The following is a 14,420-nucleotide window of genomic DNA, read 5'->3' as shown; positions in this document are numbered from 1 at the left end:
AAGACAAGAAATACCCTTTAGACTACTTGTACCTTCTTAATGGTCTTCTCAATAAGCATGTCTCCAACCGGCATCAGAATACCTCCAAACACAGCCAGCACTGCGCCAATGACAGCTCCAGCAATGAGTCCACAATTTCGATCACAGCCCATTTTCTTAATCAGGGGGAAAATTACAATTCAGCACCTGCTTCTTTCAAACTCCCGGGTCAGATTAGGTGGTTTCAAGAGGTCTGGTTCTAGCACTAGAAAGAGATCATAAAACAGAAGCTTAAATAATCAGTATGAGAAGATCAAAGTACAAAGAACGCAATTAAAAAATCATTTTGCCAGTTATAAACAGAGGCTTTTTCTTTTAGTTTTACGAGACAGACTTTCTAGGTTAGGCCCTCCCCCTTTCTTATTTTCTCTTCTTTTCAGTTTTCTACTGTTTGATGATGAGCATTGATATTTTCTCTCAGAAGAACATGCTTCCTGTACTTCTGCCTCATCTGCTTTCCTGGGCCACTTGGGTGCCTCCTCGTCCTTTATCTGGCTTTGGCTCCCAAACACACCCACCCACAGCCCGCCTAAAACTCTCCTGCACATGAAGGTATGTGGACAGAGGTCTTCTCTGCCAAAGGTTATTAAGTATGATAACACACAGTCTCTTTACTATACCTTATTCACGAATATAGAGCAAGATACAAATTTTATAGGGAATGTTCTGAGGAGTCTCAGAAAGAATCAATTCTTCTAATCATTCGTAAGCTATCTGTTAAAACAAAAATATATGGTTAAATTGGGAAAATACATGGTCAGGAAATTAATACGAGAATACTCTCATGTCACCAAAATTATAATCACTACTAAAAGAAAAGCTCATTTTCATGAATACTGAGCTCACGCCTGAATTTTTTTTATAAACGACGTTGAAAACGGAAATATTTTCAAGAAGTGTACTTTACTTTCAACATTAATAATTGAATTTTGGATAGACCAAAGGTGTGAAGAATTTAAATACACGAGGTAGAGGATATCTAGTTTTAATGACAGACATTGCTTTGTTACTAGTCTCAGAGATTTTTTTTTGCATATTCAACTGCAATATTATTTTGTCATCAAGGGCAATTATGCTAAAATCAACTAATTTGTGCCTGTATGTATTTCACCTAGTCAATCTTATTTTTGGTATCTTTATACACTATGTGGTTATTTCATAAAAATATAAAGGAAACGATTTCTGAAATGAGTGGATTCTATTTATTGTAACAAATAAGAATTTGTTTCTTCTAATATTTGAAAACACATTCCTATTTTGGTTGCAACTGTATTTTTTAAGTGGGGCTGACCTGACATTGATAAACAGTCAAAATATGCCTTGTAGCTTAGAAACAAATATTCCCTACTTCATCGCCCAAGGCCATGGAAAACAAAAGAATGGAGACTGCAGACAAAAAAAAAAAGTCACACACAAAGTATCTTTGCCAACACTGTAAATTCAATAACAAAAATTCTATTTTCTTATGGTCTTGGATTTTCCCTCCACAGAGTTGTTGCAAACAGCCTTATGCCAGCCTTATGATGTCATTAGTACTTATTTCCACTGAAGGAGCCATTTCGTTTTTCAAGAATATTACTTGCATAGCTAAGAAAATAAGAAAAATTAGACTTTTCCTCAAAATGGAGAAAGACGAGTGTTACACAATTTCCCCATGGCAATTTTGCTTACTTACTTCTACCCTTATTTTTGTCATCTCCCTTTACCCATGCCTTATACCTTCGATACATCCACCGTACATCAGGATGCACTGAACTCATTCACATGGAGGTTCTGGTGGCAAAGAAGCCTGAATCCTATAGGTGTCAAATGTTTTTTTCCAATGTAAAAGGAAAAAATATAAGCCTAAACAAGTGACTTAGCGTTCCTGTGGACTGGAGTTGGCTTTTTATTAATTGCTTGGGGGTGGAGTGTGAAGAAAAACTTTCCCTACCCTCTGAAATCATGTAACATGCGCGCCATCCTGGTGTTCTGTACACTTTGAACAAATAATCATATTCAGGGTAGCTTATCAAGTACTATCTTACTGAATGCTCATTTCAAAGACCATCCTCCAACTCTCATTTGCATGTTATACCTAAAGTAGCCATCCAAATACAGAGATCTAACCTAGTGTAGTTGAGCCTAGTAGACTAGAGATTAAACCAAAAACTGATTTGTGACTCTCTTGCCAGATGACCATGGGCAAACCACTTAATCTCTCATACTTCAGTTTCCTCATGTGTAAAATAAGACACTAAGATGAGATCTGCTCTTTTTAATTTAAGTAGCTGAACTGGTTCTTCTTCAGATTCTTACATGGATGACAAATAGGCAGAATGACTATGGAGTACAACTGTGGCGCCCTGGGGTCTCAATTCCCAGCTTGGTCTCCCCACTCCCACCTGACACTCTCCTCTCCACTTTTCGGAAGCTCTAGGAGAATCTCTATAGAAATCCATGGCTTTGCAAACCCATTTAAAAATTAGTACAGGAAATCCCCAGAGTTAAATTGTAGTTTTCTTTATATAATATCATGAATCTATGTAAAAAAAACAACTCAAATATTAAGTCATCCCTTTTGGAAAGTTATTTTACATTCCACATAAACATCACTAAACATCTTCACTAATATTAATGTCATTTGCAACTCTGACAGATGGAACATAAAATGATTTAAAAATTACAATTCTATTATTGCTAAAATAGATATATGTGTATATATTTGCCCTTTTCCAGATTCTATGCCATAATCAAGACATGAATCTATCTTTTTCCAGAATTATTCTCCTTTATTAAAGTAGCCCATGTACTAGAGGGAAGGGTTGCTGCAAAGGGCAAAGAGTCCCAAGAATGTCCACTAGAAGACCCAGAGGACAGCACGTGTTGTCCAATGCCTTCCTCTCTGAACTAGGAAACTCATTATTACTTCTAAAGACCCTGAGCCCTAGAGATGTCAAGTAATGGACATACCTGGGTCCTGCTTAGGCTCTGTTTGCTTTAAACTTAAAACTGAAGTGAGAGAGCATACCCATCCCACTGCTGTTTTGTTAATTTCATCAGAAAACAGAAGTGTCAAGTAATTTATTCTGTCGAACTCATGGTTAGGCAGTTCCTGGGATAACACTGCTCTGGATGATATGTAAGGAAAGCTACGAGTATTAATCTAACATCACTTCACATGCGTACTAATATTTTTGAGAGAGAAAGAGAGACTATGTGTATTTTTTTTTTCAAATTTTCAACTGATTCATTTTTGGTACTCGGTTTTAAGTTTCCAACTTTTCCCCCCTAATAATAGGCAAGATATTTGACATTACTTGGGTTCATTTATTTTCCTTCAGTGCCTTGATACCATGAGTAATTGGGTATCGTTATTCAACTCCTACTTTAACCTTATGCTTCATATTATAAAATTAAAATCAGTTTTATTCACCTGAGGCAAAGGAGGGCCAAACACATTATGTAGGACACACATTGCATACATAAGAGGAAAGTTCAGGTTCCAGCACATTCTATTCAACAGCTTTTCCACCCATGTTTATCTTCAGGAAAAAAAGTGTAGTTCGTTCCCACTCTTCTCTCATATTTAGCTTGTAAAGTGTGTGTGTCTTGCACACTTGGTTTTCTTCACAACCATAGTTCCTTACATATTAAAATAGTTATTTCACTTAATTTTAGATTACATTTTATTATTTATTATTTCTCCTTCATAAGAATAGACAAGACATTGATATCTGCAATAATTTACTTCTTGCTTGACATATTTAAATTTAGAAAGCAAAGCATCATCACAGGTACAGGAAAGAAAACTAACGGTTGAGACTTGTCTAAAGAAGAGAAAAGAAAAAGGCATATTTAAAAATATCACTTATCACATACCTTTCTTGAGTCTACAGGGAGATCAGCTGTATCTTATCAGTTTACAGATTATAAATCCTATTCCTTTTGTAGAATTTGTAAGTGTATCTTATTCCCTTGGGTTATCTTTGAAAGAAGAATACAATTTTTCTTTTTATTTTTTTCTTGTCAAATCAAAGGGGTGTCTCCAGAATGAATTTAGGAGCATTACGCCTTTCCACTATGTTGGAAACCTGGTGGTAGAAACTGAGAGACTAAGCTCTAAGAAGCCGCTCCAATAAATTGGTCAGAAAATCAGAGAAAATTCCCAGAGAATCTGTAATTCTTCCCATGTGTGGATAAAGCTGTGTTCCTTGGGAAACTCCACCCAGAAAAAGCATGGCCCAGACGTAATGTTTCCTGGGACGTGAACTGCAAAACTTGAAAAAGTTTCAGATTACAAGATTATTTGTACCACAAATGAATGCCAGGACCCGCATGACATTTTCTTACTCACGAGTAAGTAGCTCAGATTTCCTATTCTTTCCATAAGCCTTCCTTGCAGGTTTCCTTAGGATAGAAAACCAGACCACACACTTCTGTTTTCGACCACACACACACACACACACACACACACACACACACACACACACACACACACACACACGCACACACACAGTTCTTTTGATACACGGTCTTCCTCACCTAATAAATATGTTACCTGCTCACAAAACCCATTTTTGGAGTTTTGGGATGTGATTAATTCAACAGGTTGGATATGAATGATGAAAGTTAGCTTTCAAAATTAGATTCCTTTTCACACTCTGACCCTACACCATGCCTAGGTGTGTTTACAAGCTATGATTTCCTAGACATGAGTATGATGCAGATTCAAATCCAAGCTAGTTGCAATGGATGTAAACCAATAATTTGAATCTGCTTATGTTTCATTACGTGGGAACAGAAGGTCATTAGATCCGTACCTTATAAACTTCTATTTAGACACAGAATTCTTTACGTGCAATTCCAATATATAAACATAGCTACAAGAAAAGCTATTCTGGTTAAAGGGGGCAAGAACTATAGCCTTTTCCCCTTCCTGTTGTACTTCACTTGGGCTCTGAGTCATCCTCACAGAACCCTACCACTCTGCAGAAGATACTTCAATAACTAGACGAGAAGTTCTCCAATATCTTTTCTTATTGAAGTTACCGCAGTCCTTTTTATATGTGCATTTCTATCCTATTAGAATATGTGGGAGTAGGGGTACCTGGGTGGTTCAGTCAGTTAAATGTCCGACTTTTGGTTTCAGCTCAGGTCACAATTTCAGGGTCCTGGGGATCAAGCCCCGCACCGGGCTCCACACTCAGCAGGGAGTCTGCTTGGGATTCTCTCTGTCCCTCCCCTTCTGCCCTTCCCCAGCCCCTCTAAAAATAAATCAATCAATCTTAAAAAAAAAGAATATGTGGAGGTAAAAATATACAATAGAAAAAAATTATAAACATCTATAATATGAAACAATAATACGTATCACTAAATTATACTTTTCAAATATTATAATTTAAAACTTGTTTTGGTAGTAAACTTAAATTAAAAAAGTATATTGGACTTCATACGCTGTACTAAGGATCTTTTAGAAACAAGCTCTTATCTTTTGGAGTACTTGATTACAGGAATTACTATAGGTTTGAAATGATTCTTTTAGAGTCATAGCAGTTTAAATAGGACTGTCTACAGCTTTTCTTGATCTTTGAATCTCAGACAGAAATTCTATTTTTTTCCCACCTCAAATTATATTATAAACAGTAAGATGCCATGTGGTTTGCAACGGTTCAGATTCTGGACTTTGAAGTCAAGTGATTTAGATTTAATCTGGGTCTTAATAGGAGAGTTTCTTTGTGGCTAAATTTTCTCTAAAATGGCTGCATCACTAATCAAATAAGGTTGTAAATGTCAAAAGTAAATGAGATTATGTATAAAAATTCCTATCATAGAAAATGTTATTTTGACATGTTATCATGAAATATTATTTTTTAAAGATTTTATTTATTTTTCAACAGAGAGAGAGACAGCGAGAGAGGGAACACAAGCAGGGGGAGTGGGAGAGGGAGAAGCAGGCTTCCCGTGGAGCCGGGAGCCCAATGCGGGGCTCGATCCTAGGACCCTGGGATCATGACCTGAGCTGAAGACAGACGCTTAACGACTGAGCCACCCAGGTGCCCAATCATGAAATATTATTTTGAACAACCATACAATTAAACAGTAAAATGTTATTTCATATTGGCCAATTTTTTAATCTAACAAATGTATATAGTGTAGATAGAAATGATTATTTGCAAAACACTGAGATGACAATAAAATCTGATGAAAAGATTTTTTTTTTTAATCTATAGGAACTTAGAGTATCACAAATGGAGAGGTAGCTGCTAGCTTAGGAGATGCTCCTTAAAGCTTTTAGCCATAACTTGGGCCAGTGAACTAAAACACCTTGTGATTATATCAAAAGACAATTACAGAATTTGTTCCTTCGGAAACAAAAAATCCACAAGATTCAAATGTGCTTGAGTAAACAGCACCAAATATTTTCATGAGAAATAAGGGAAGCAACTATAAATTCCAAACTTTTCAGTACATCCTGTGCAAGTACTGTCCAATTGTAAGGACGATGTTCCTCCCAGGCTAACCTATTATCTGATGATGGTGGATTGGATTCATTGTTCTGGTATAGTGATTCTGGTAAATAAAGATTTTCTACATATTTTTGTCTCATAAAATCCAATGGACCACTGGACTGTATATAGCAAAACCTTTTTAAAATTTCATTTTGATTATTTTCTGAACCAATATTGGAAGCAATGCTTCTTTTAGACTCAAAAGACATTACTAATTCAAAACCACATAGGAGAGGACTGAAAATTGCATGCAAACATTTTAAAAATGTCTTTCACTATGTTTCTTGATAATTCCACAACTGTGTGAGATTCACTCCAGAGAATTTATGCCATTTCCAGTATGAATTAACTTACTGTAGTTAAATTGAAACTTTAAATTTTCCCAGAATGATTTATCCTTTATTTAAACTTGGTGTCATCACTCAAGTAAATAATTTACTGATATTTGTAATAAGCTTCCTACAGAGCCAAAAATATTAATTTTGATTTATTTTTATTCTCCTACCTACCAAATTTTGCATAATTTACACTAATTAAATCTAAAATCATTGCTTAGAATATAATTTACTGTTCCAAGTAGCAATTATAGTATCTTTGTTCATTAAGGAAAAAAACGCTTAGCAAGAACATTTCCAAAATACACATTGCATTTAACCATCGTGACAAAGTTCACCAAAAATTAATAGATAGAAATAATAGACAGAATATAATAGGTAGAAAATTAAACACACTAATGACTCTGTCAGGTAAATAAGAAGTTAATTGCAAACTAGAAAGTACATTGACATAAGAGTGGTAAGTCATTTATAACAATTAATGCATTATATTACTCATGAATTTTTATTCCTAAATTAAATTAAAAATCAGGTACAAATAGCCTAAGTGTACAAGGAAAATTTCAAAATAATCAAATTGGATCATAAATCATTTTAAATATTAATAAATGTTTACAGAAGATTTTAAACATCAAAAAATAGAATGCCATTGACCATTGGACAAGGTTTTAATATTTTTTAAACATAAAATGTAGAAAGACTAGTAACTTGGAAAACAACACAAACCTAATTTTTAAATAAAGTCTAATGACTTTGAAAAAAGTTACAGCTTTTTATTGTTATTGTTCTACAACTCCTTAAGAGTGTTTATATAGTAGAGTCATCTCCTATCACTTAGGAGATAGAAATCTTTTTTGTTAAAAACAAATCATATGACTTACCTTTTAAAAAGGCTAAGCAAGATTTTTCAATCAAAGGCTCAAACATTTGAACAGACAGTTCTTGGTAGGACCAAATGGTATTCTGCAGAAAAACCCTACACTAAAATCCTCGTTACATAAAGTGTGTGATTTTAAATATGCTTTAAAAAAAAAAAAGTACGGTATCAAATCCCAATGAGTGGTTTGTTGCCAGAGGAATTAGGAAAAGAAAAAAAAAGAAACCCACCCACATCACACTACTGGTATGGCTCTTAACGGGTCTATTTTTATAGTCTGGTGAGGACCCATTACCTATATCTGAGATACTCAGCAGACTTTTTTTTTTTTTTGGCCATTTTCCCATCCAAGTAAGTCAGAGGCCGGAGAAACAAAAGGCACTGACCTGCTGATCTGCCTCTAATATATCCTATTTTCCTGCACAATCATTATTATTCCAGATGATGAACTGGATCGGGGGGTGGAAAGTGTAAATTAGGACGAATTAGCAATCTTACTTCCTTGTCATGAGTTAGCTTGCAAAACTCCATGAGGTTGAAATAAAATGCACTTCTCTGTACAGCATTAATCTAAAGTGCAGAAAGACTAAGGATTTTGAAAACAACTGGAGACACTGTCAATCAGCACGGATGATAAACTGACTTTAAAAAAGGAATCGCATATTGTTCTAACTAGAAAGTCTTCACTGTTTATCATTTTCTGTTAGTTTGCCCCAAGTTTCACGAGCACAGCAAAATATCCATGTGAAAACAAAAAATTAAATTTCCCTTAAATTTCTTCAGCCAAAATACAACTATTCAATAACATTTAAATAGAATTACATTTAAGATGACCTTTTAGTGTAAAAAGGTATATACGTAAGGTACTTTAAAGGAAAGGCAATATTTAAAATCTAACAAAAACAAAAGGTCTTGTGGGGGAAAGACTGTCAATATTAAGAATCCCTTCTTACAAAGAAATTCCCAAAATCATGTAAGGAAGATCAACACCTTTACAAGGTGAAACCGTCATCTAGCAGACAGGCCAGCTGAATACATGCCTCCAAGTCAACCTTGAAATAAAGTGAGCTGACAATAACAGGCAGAAATATATTTAGTTCATTAGATCCTATTTAAAGCAGCCCTTCTCATTGGATTGCCTATGCTCTCCCTTCCGAGTATGTGGTGAATCTTTTATTTGTTAGCACTGCGGTACAACTGGACAAGAATCTCAAGTGCTCTTTTTTCCCTCAAGCATTGCCTTCTTTTTCCCCAGGTACTTTCACTGACACATTTATTTAAAGACGAATGCTTAGGTATTAATACTTTAGGCCTATTGGGCTTTTTTCTTTCCAAATTTTAGACCACTCCATTAGGATAAAGTAGAAATGAACATGTACAATCCCCTTGTGATGTATGCTTTTCGTTTCAACAGAAGAACTTAGAGATTTCAGGTAACTTAAAAAAGAAGAGTCCTTTAAACTGTGAACTTTAATCTTTGTTGTATTAGTAAAAAGGTAATAAAAGGGCTGTTTCAATAACTGTCTTAAGAGTATCTATTTTGTTGGATTTAAACTGCTTTGATATATTTTCTTCTCAACTTGAATTCTCACACATTTTCCCCGCCCCCAACATGACAATTCAGAAATAGCTCACAGACACAGGAGTTCAGATAGTTCCTGTTTTAAAGAGCACATTTTAAACATATTGGAAGGATAGTTAAATAACAATGAAAACATGAACACCCTTAGAGAAAGATCCTTCAGAAAAAGAAAAAAAATACAAGCAAAATAGATGCTTTGACACTGAACTTACTTGGATCACTCATCAGTAGCCCAATGTCATCCAAACCCTCTGACTGTCTCTGGAGAGGGAAATGTCACACACTCCCAAGCAGTCCAAAGAATCAAATTTACATTCCCAGAAGCAGCTGTGTTCAATCCCATAGACAGCAGTTCCTGAGTAGCTTTCTGAGTCTTGTGTGCTAAGACCCAGAGAGAGCACGGCTAAGTAAAATCTGTAACCATACATTTAGATTGTGAGCAAAAGCGCTACCTGGAACAATAAGGTAGACAAACACTGTACCCATTTCTGAGTAAACAATTGTTGAGATTTTCATCTTGAGAAAAGAATATGTACCTACAGTATTTTGAAGGGATAGATCTTACACGAGAGTACACCTTGCCTTATGTACATCCACTAGAACACTAGATAGATCTAGTATGATGAAGGATAAAACTTTCAACATAATAAAGTCCACTTACGCACAGTTCTCTTTTTTTGTGACCACATAGGGTTTGGAATCAGACAGACAAGTGAATCCTGGTGTTACTGGGCACTGGTTGTATCGAGTGGGCGTTAGCAGTTAAAGGACCACTTACTCTTATTCTTCGTAATCAAAAGATGGACAAAACTCAGTAAGAGGATGGTGAGAAGAACTAAGTGAGGGAGTTGTTTGCAACACTTTAGAGGGGCTTGATTACTAGCACTCAAACTCAAACCCCTTCCGTTGGGCCCCTGACCCTTTTCTCCCTTCTATTTTCTTGTGATTACATAGCACCATCCCACATAGATTTGGCTTATATTTTTTGTCCTGTTTTTGCATCTGCTAGAATATTGGCTCCATCAGGAGGGGGGCATTTGTCTGGTTAGTTCACTGCTGAATCCCCAGAGTAAAGAACAGACTCAAAGCTGGGAACCAATTAAATAAATGGACACACAATAATTGTCATAACCATAATATTTTATAAGGAGTCAGAATGGGGGCCCCTGGGAGGCTCAGTAGGTTGTTTCCGACTATTGATTTGGGCTCAGGTCATGATCTCAGGGTCATGAGTTTGAGCCCCACATCAGGCTCCACACCAGGTGTGGAGCCTGCTTAAGATTCTCTCTCCCCCCTTCCCTGCCCTCCCTCTTAAAAAAAAAAAAAAAAGAGTGAGGATGACCAGAAATCCGAATTTACTAGGCTGTCTGTTCATACCATGAATATTCAATGGTTTGATTGGGATGAAGAGCATCTGTTTTGAAAGTTAATGGACCAGAGTTTGAACTTGGAGTTCATCACTTCCTAAAGTGTGTGACTTGTTGCAAACTACTTCACCTCTCGTAGTTACGGTGGAAATATTGCCTTCTCAGAATTGTTGTAAAAATGGACAGTGATAATATAAAGGATTTAGCACAGATCCTGACATATAGTGTTTAATCAATACTTGCTATGGTGATCAATGGCTATTAAGCAAATGTTTATTTTAGGGAATTAAAGTAATATAGACAAATAAGAAATTTTGAAAATTACAAAAAGGTGTAAAATGAGAAATTCTTTCAACCCCCAGCTCAGGTATGTTCTCCCCAACCGCCTAGAGCTTTATGAACTTTAAATTTACGTACATGTGTATATGGAATAATACATATACCAAATCATACTTTATGCAACCTGACTCTTCTCAAATTATGTGCCTTGGAGATATATTTTGGATAGAGTTAATGCTCTCTTTTTCCATTATTGAAAAATATTCCATAGTAAAGGATGTACTGTCTTTTTTAAATACCTGATCGCTTATTTAATGGATACTTTTTATTTTTATTTGCAGTTCTTTAATCTTAACAAAAAATGCTAAGCATTCATATACAGGTTAAAAATTTTTTGAGTATAGTTGACACACAATGTTAGTTTCAGGTGTACAATATGGTGATTCAACATCTCTGTATGTTATGCTCTGCGCCTAAGTGTAGCTGTCATCGGTCACCATACAACACTATTACAATACCATTGCATGTATATATAGTTCTGTTTCCTGATCTAGGACACCAGCAAACAGCAGTGAGTGAAATTTCTAGGTCAAAAGTGTGTACGTTTTTTTTGGGGGGGGTAGAGTTTTACCAAATTTCTGTTCATATTTTTACACCACAATGTGTGAGACTACCTGTCTGCATACACACTCATACTGGTTTATACTGAATTTTGAGTTTTTAACAAGTACTTTATTTTTATCGTTTTAAGATTTTTTTTTAAGATTTTATTTATTTATTTGACAGAGAGAGAGAGAGAGAGACAGCGAGAGAGGGAACACAAGCAGGGGGAGTGGGAGAGGGAGAAGCAGGCTCCCTGCCGAGCAGGGAGCCCGATGCGGGGCTCAATCCCAGGACCCTGGGACCATGACCTGAGCCGAAGGTAGACGCTTTACAACTGAGCCACCCAGGCGCCCCCAACAAGTACTTTTATATTGGTAAATACTCAAAAGAATGTAGTTTAACCTACTTTCTTAAGTATATTAGCCATTTCTATTTTAAAATATTTGTGAGGGGTGCCTGGGTGGCTCCGTCGGTTGACTGTTTTTTGACTCTTGGTTTTGGCTCAGGTCCTGATCTCTCAAGGTCCTGAGACTGAGCCCTGTGTGGATTCCATGCTCAGTGGAGAGTCTGGTTAGGATTCCCTCTCTCCCTCTGTCCCTCCCCATGCTGGTGCACATGCTATCTCTAAAATAAATCTTTAAAATATTTGTGGTTATATTCCTGTTCATCTTTTTTTTTTCCTATGACTTTGTCCTTTCCTTGTTAATTAATAAGGAATAGGCCAGTCTTCTGACATTTGACAGTTATAAAAAATTTTTTGACAATTTTAAATTTTTTTATAATTTTATACTAAAATTTAAAATTTTTATGTCATTAACTTTCACAGTAATTTCCTTTTAAATACTGTGTCATGCTTTGACTCTCTTCACTTCAAAAATACTAAAAATAATAAACCTTCTTTTAGTATTTGTATGGTTTAAATAAAATCCTTTGTAACAGTATTTTCAGATAAGCTGATTCGTGGAATTTAACACTTATGAAGTAAAAGAGGAAGAGTAAAGTGAGTTGAGTAACAAATATTGCAACATATTTGAGAAACAGATGATAGATGCATTGTAAGGACTCTAAAAGAGGGTTCACATGGCCTGAGTTCTGATCACTGCTTATTAACAACAAGATCTGTGGACTCAGTAACACATAGTCTTTGTACTTCTGATTTCCTTTCTTGCCAAAGAGGATAATCATACAGACTCCACCTACACCCTCAGGCTGAAAGATCAAATCAGATATTAGGTTTAAACCTAATGCAAATCTGTATGCAGCCTCTATTAGGAGATGGAGTTTTTTAAGTGATTTTTTTTTTTTTTTTTTTTTTACAGTTCAGGAAATGAAAAGAAGAATCTTAGTATAATAGACATGGCAATTGTAGATTGTATGGGTACGCAAAGACCTATAAATTATGATGATGACATAATAAGGGAGCTCACACACACTGGAGTCTTGTTCAACTAAGTCTTCCACCTGTGTTATCTCATCAACCCGTCACACCACCTCCCTGGGCTCTTTAGACAACTGAGGTCACAAAGCTAGTATGTGCCAAAGCAAGGATTAAAACCCAGATAGACCGAATGAAAAGCCTATACTCTTTTCTGAAAGAAAAAAAAGAAGATAACAAGTCCTTGATCAATACCTAATTTTGCATATTCTTTGACACATTTGTACAAATTGAATAACAATTTTATTTATTTTTTTTAAAGATTTTATTTATTTATTTGAGACAGAATGAGAGAGAATGAGATAGAGCATGAGAGGGGGGAGGGTCAGAGGGAGAAGCAGACTCTCCACCGAGCAGGGAGCCCGATGCAGGACTCGATCCAGGGACTCCAGGATCATGACCTGAGCCGAAGGCAGTTGCTTAACCAACTGAGCCACTCAGGCACCCTGAATAACAATTTTAAATAACCTGATGTTACATCGAGAAGAAAATGATTTCTAACCACAAGGGAGAATGAGCAGTGAACATAGTCTGTAAGTGGTAACAGAATTATTTTGAAATTCAATAAAATTTTTCTAAAGGCCTGTAAACTTTCTCAGAACATTAGTTACCAGTGTCAAACTGTAAGTAAAATCTGTTTTATCACTTTAATCTTTGGGGATAACTAACCATAGAGATTTACATACACACATACATACGCATATTTATGCACATAGCTGTGTGTGTGTGTTTGTATGTGTATAAACATACACCTATTATTTTCAATTGCTACCTTGCTTATTTGTGAAAGCATTAAACCAATGGCATGTTTTACCTGCTTTCTATGGTGAGGAAGGACTTTACATGAAGGAATAGAAAGAAATAAATATAGATGTACATAATTAAAGACATAACAGTATAATGTAATGCCAGCGAAAGCTGGAGAGATTAAAACAGAGGCCTGTAAAATGGCCTTAAAAAGAGAATTTCAAGGACATCACCAAAGGTAAAAGGCAGAATATCAGGGTAATTAAAGTTTAGATTTAAACCATGTGATCTAATGAATTGAAACACAGGATAAAAGCAAAGATACTGCATTAAAATTAGAAAATGAACTTACCCATATGTTTAATAGAAGCCATCGTAGGAGCTGTGTGTAAAAGAGATTAAAGAGAGAGCACCTCTGTGTATGTGGCTGGTGCTCATGTGGGCAGGGCCAAATCAATATGTAAATTTTACAGGTCATCTAAAAATGTTGACAGAACTAATCTTTACTTCAACAGTTTGCAAAGCTGACTCAACTCTGTAAGGGGGAAGAAAATAAGTCAACATGTAAATGATACTAGGAAACACAAGGAAAAGATATGATCAACACAGTTGTCAGAGTAATTTGTGCTAAATGGAAAATTATTAGGGGGGAGAAACAGAAATAG

General features: G+C 35.7%; 1 protein-coding gene across 7 annotated transcripts in view; it reads right to left on the bottom strand.

Annotated features, from left to right (window-relative positions):
• The window catches only part of CD36 (CD36 molecule (CD36 blood group)), a 43,837-nt gene extending 29,674 nt beyond the window's left edge, over positions 1-14,163 (bottom strand). The window contains exons 1-4 of one of the 7 annotated variants that reach the window (XM_028120021.2): positions 8,129-8,173; positions 3,901-4,005; positions 660-753; positions 33-244 (exon numbers count right to left, since the gene is read on the bottom strand). In XM_028120021.2, coding sequence (XP_027975822.1) covers positions 33-152 — 120 coding nt within the window. In that variant the 5' untranslated portion in view covers positions 153-244; positions 660-753; positions 3,901-4,005; positions 8,129-8,173. The other 6 variants (XM_028120014.2, XM_028120007.2, XM_028120036.2 and 3 more) reach the window with 6 other exon arrangements.
• Between the last annotated feature and the right edge of the window lie 257 nt (positions 14,164-14,420).

The sequence above is a fragment of the Eumetopias jubatus genome, unplaced genomic scaffold (genome assembly GCF_037043125.1).
Source record: "Eumetopias jubatus isolate StellerSeaLion01/CBP00866 unplaced genomic scaffold, mEumJub1_p1.0 scaffold_14, whole genome shotgun sequence".
Taxonomy (NCBI): Eukaryota; Metazoa; Chordata; class Mammalia; order Carnivora; family Otariidae; genus Eumetopias; species Eumetopias jubatus.
This window is presented reverse-complemented; position numbering and strand designations above follow the sequence as displayed.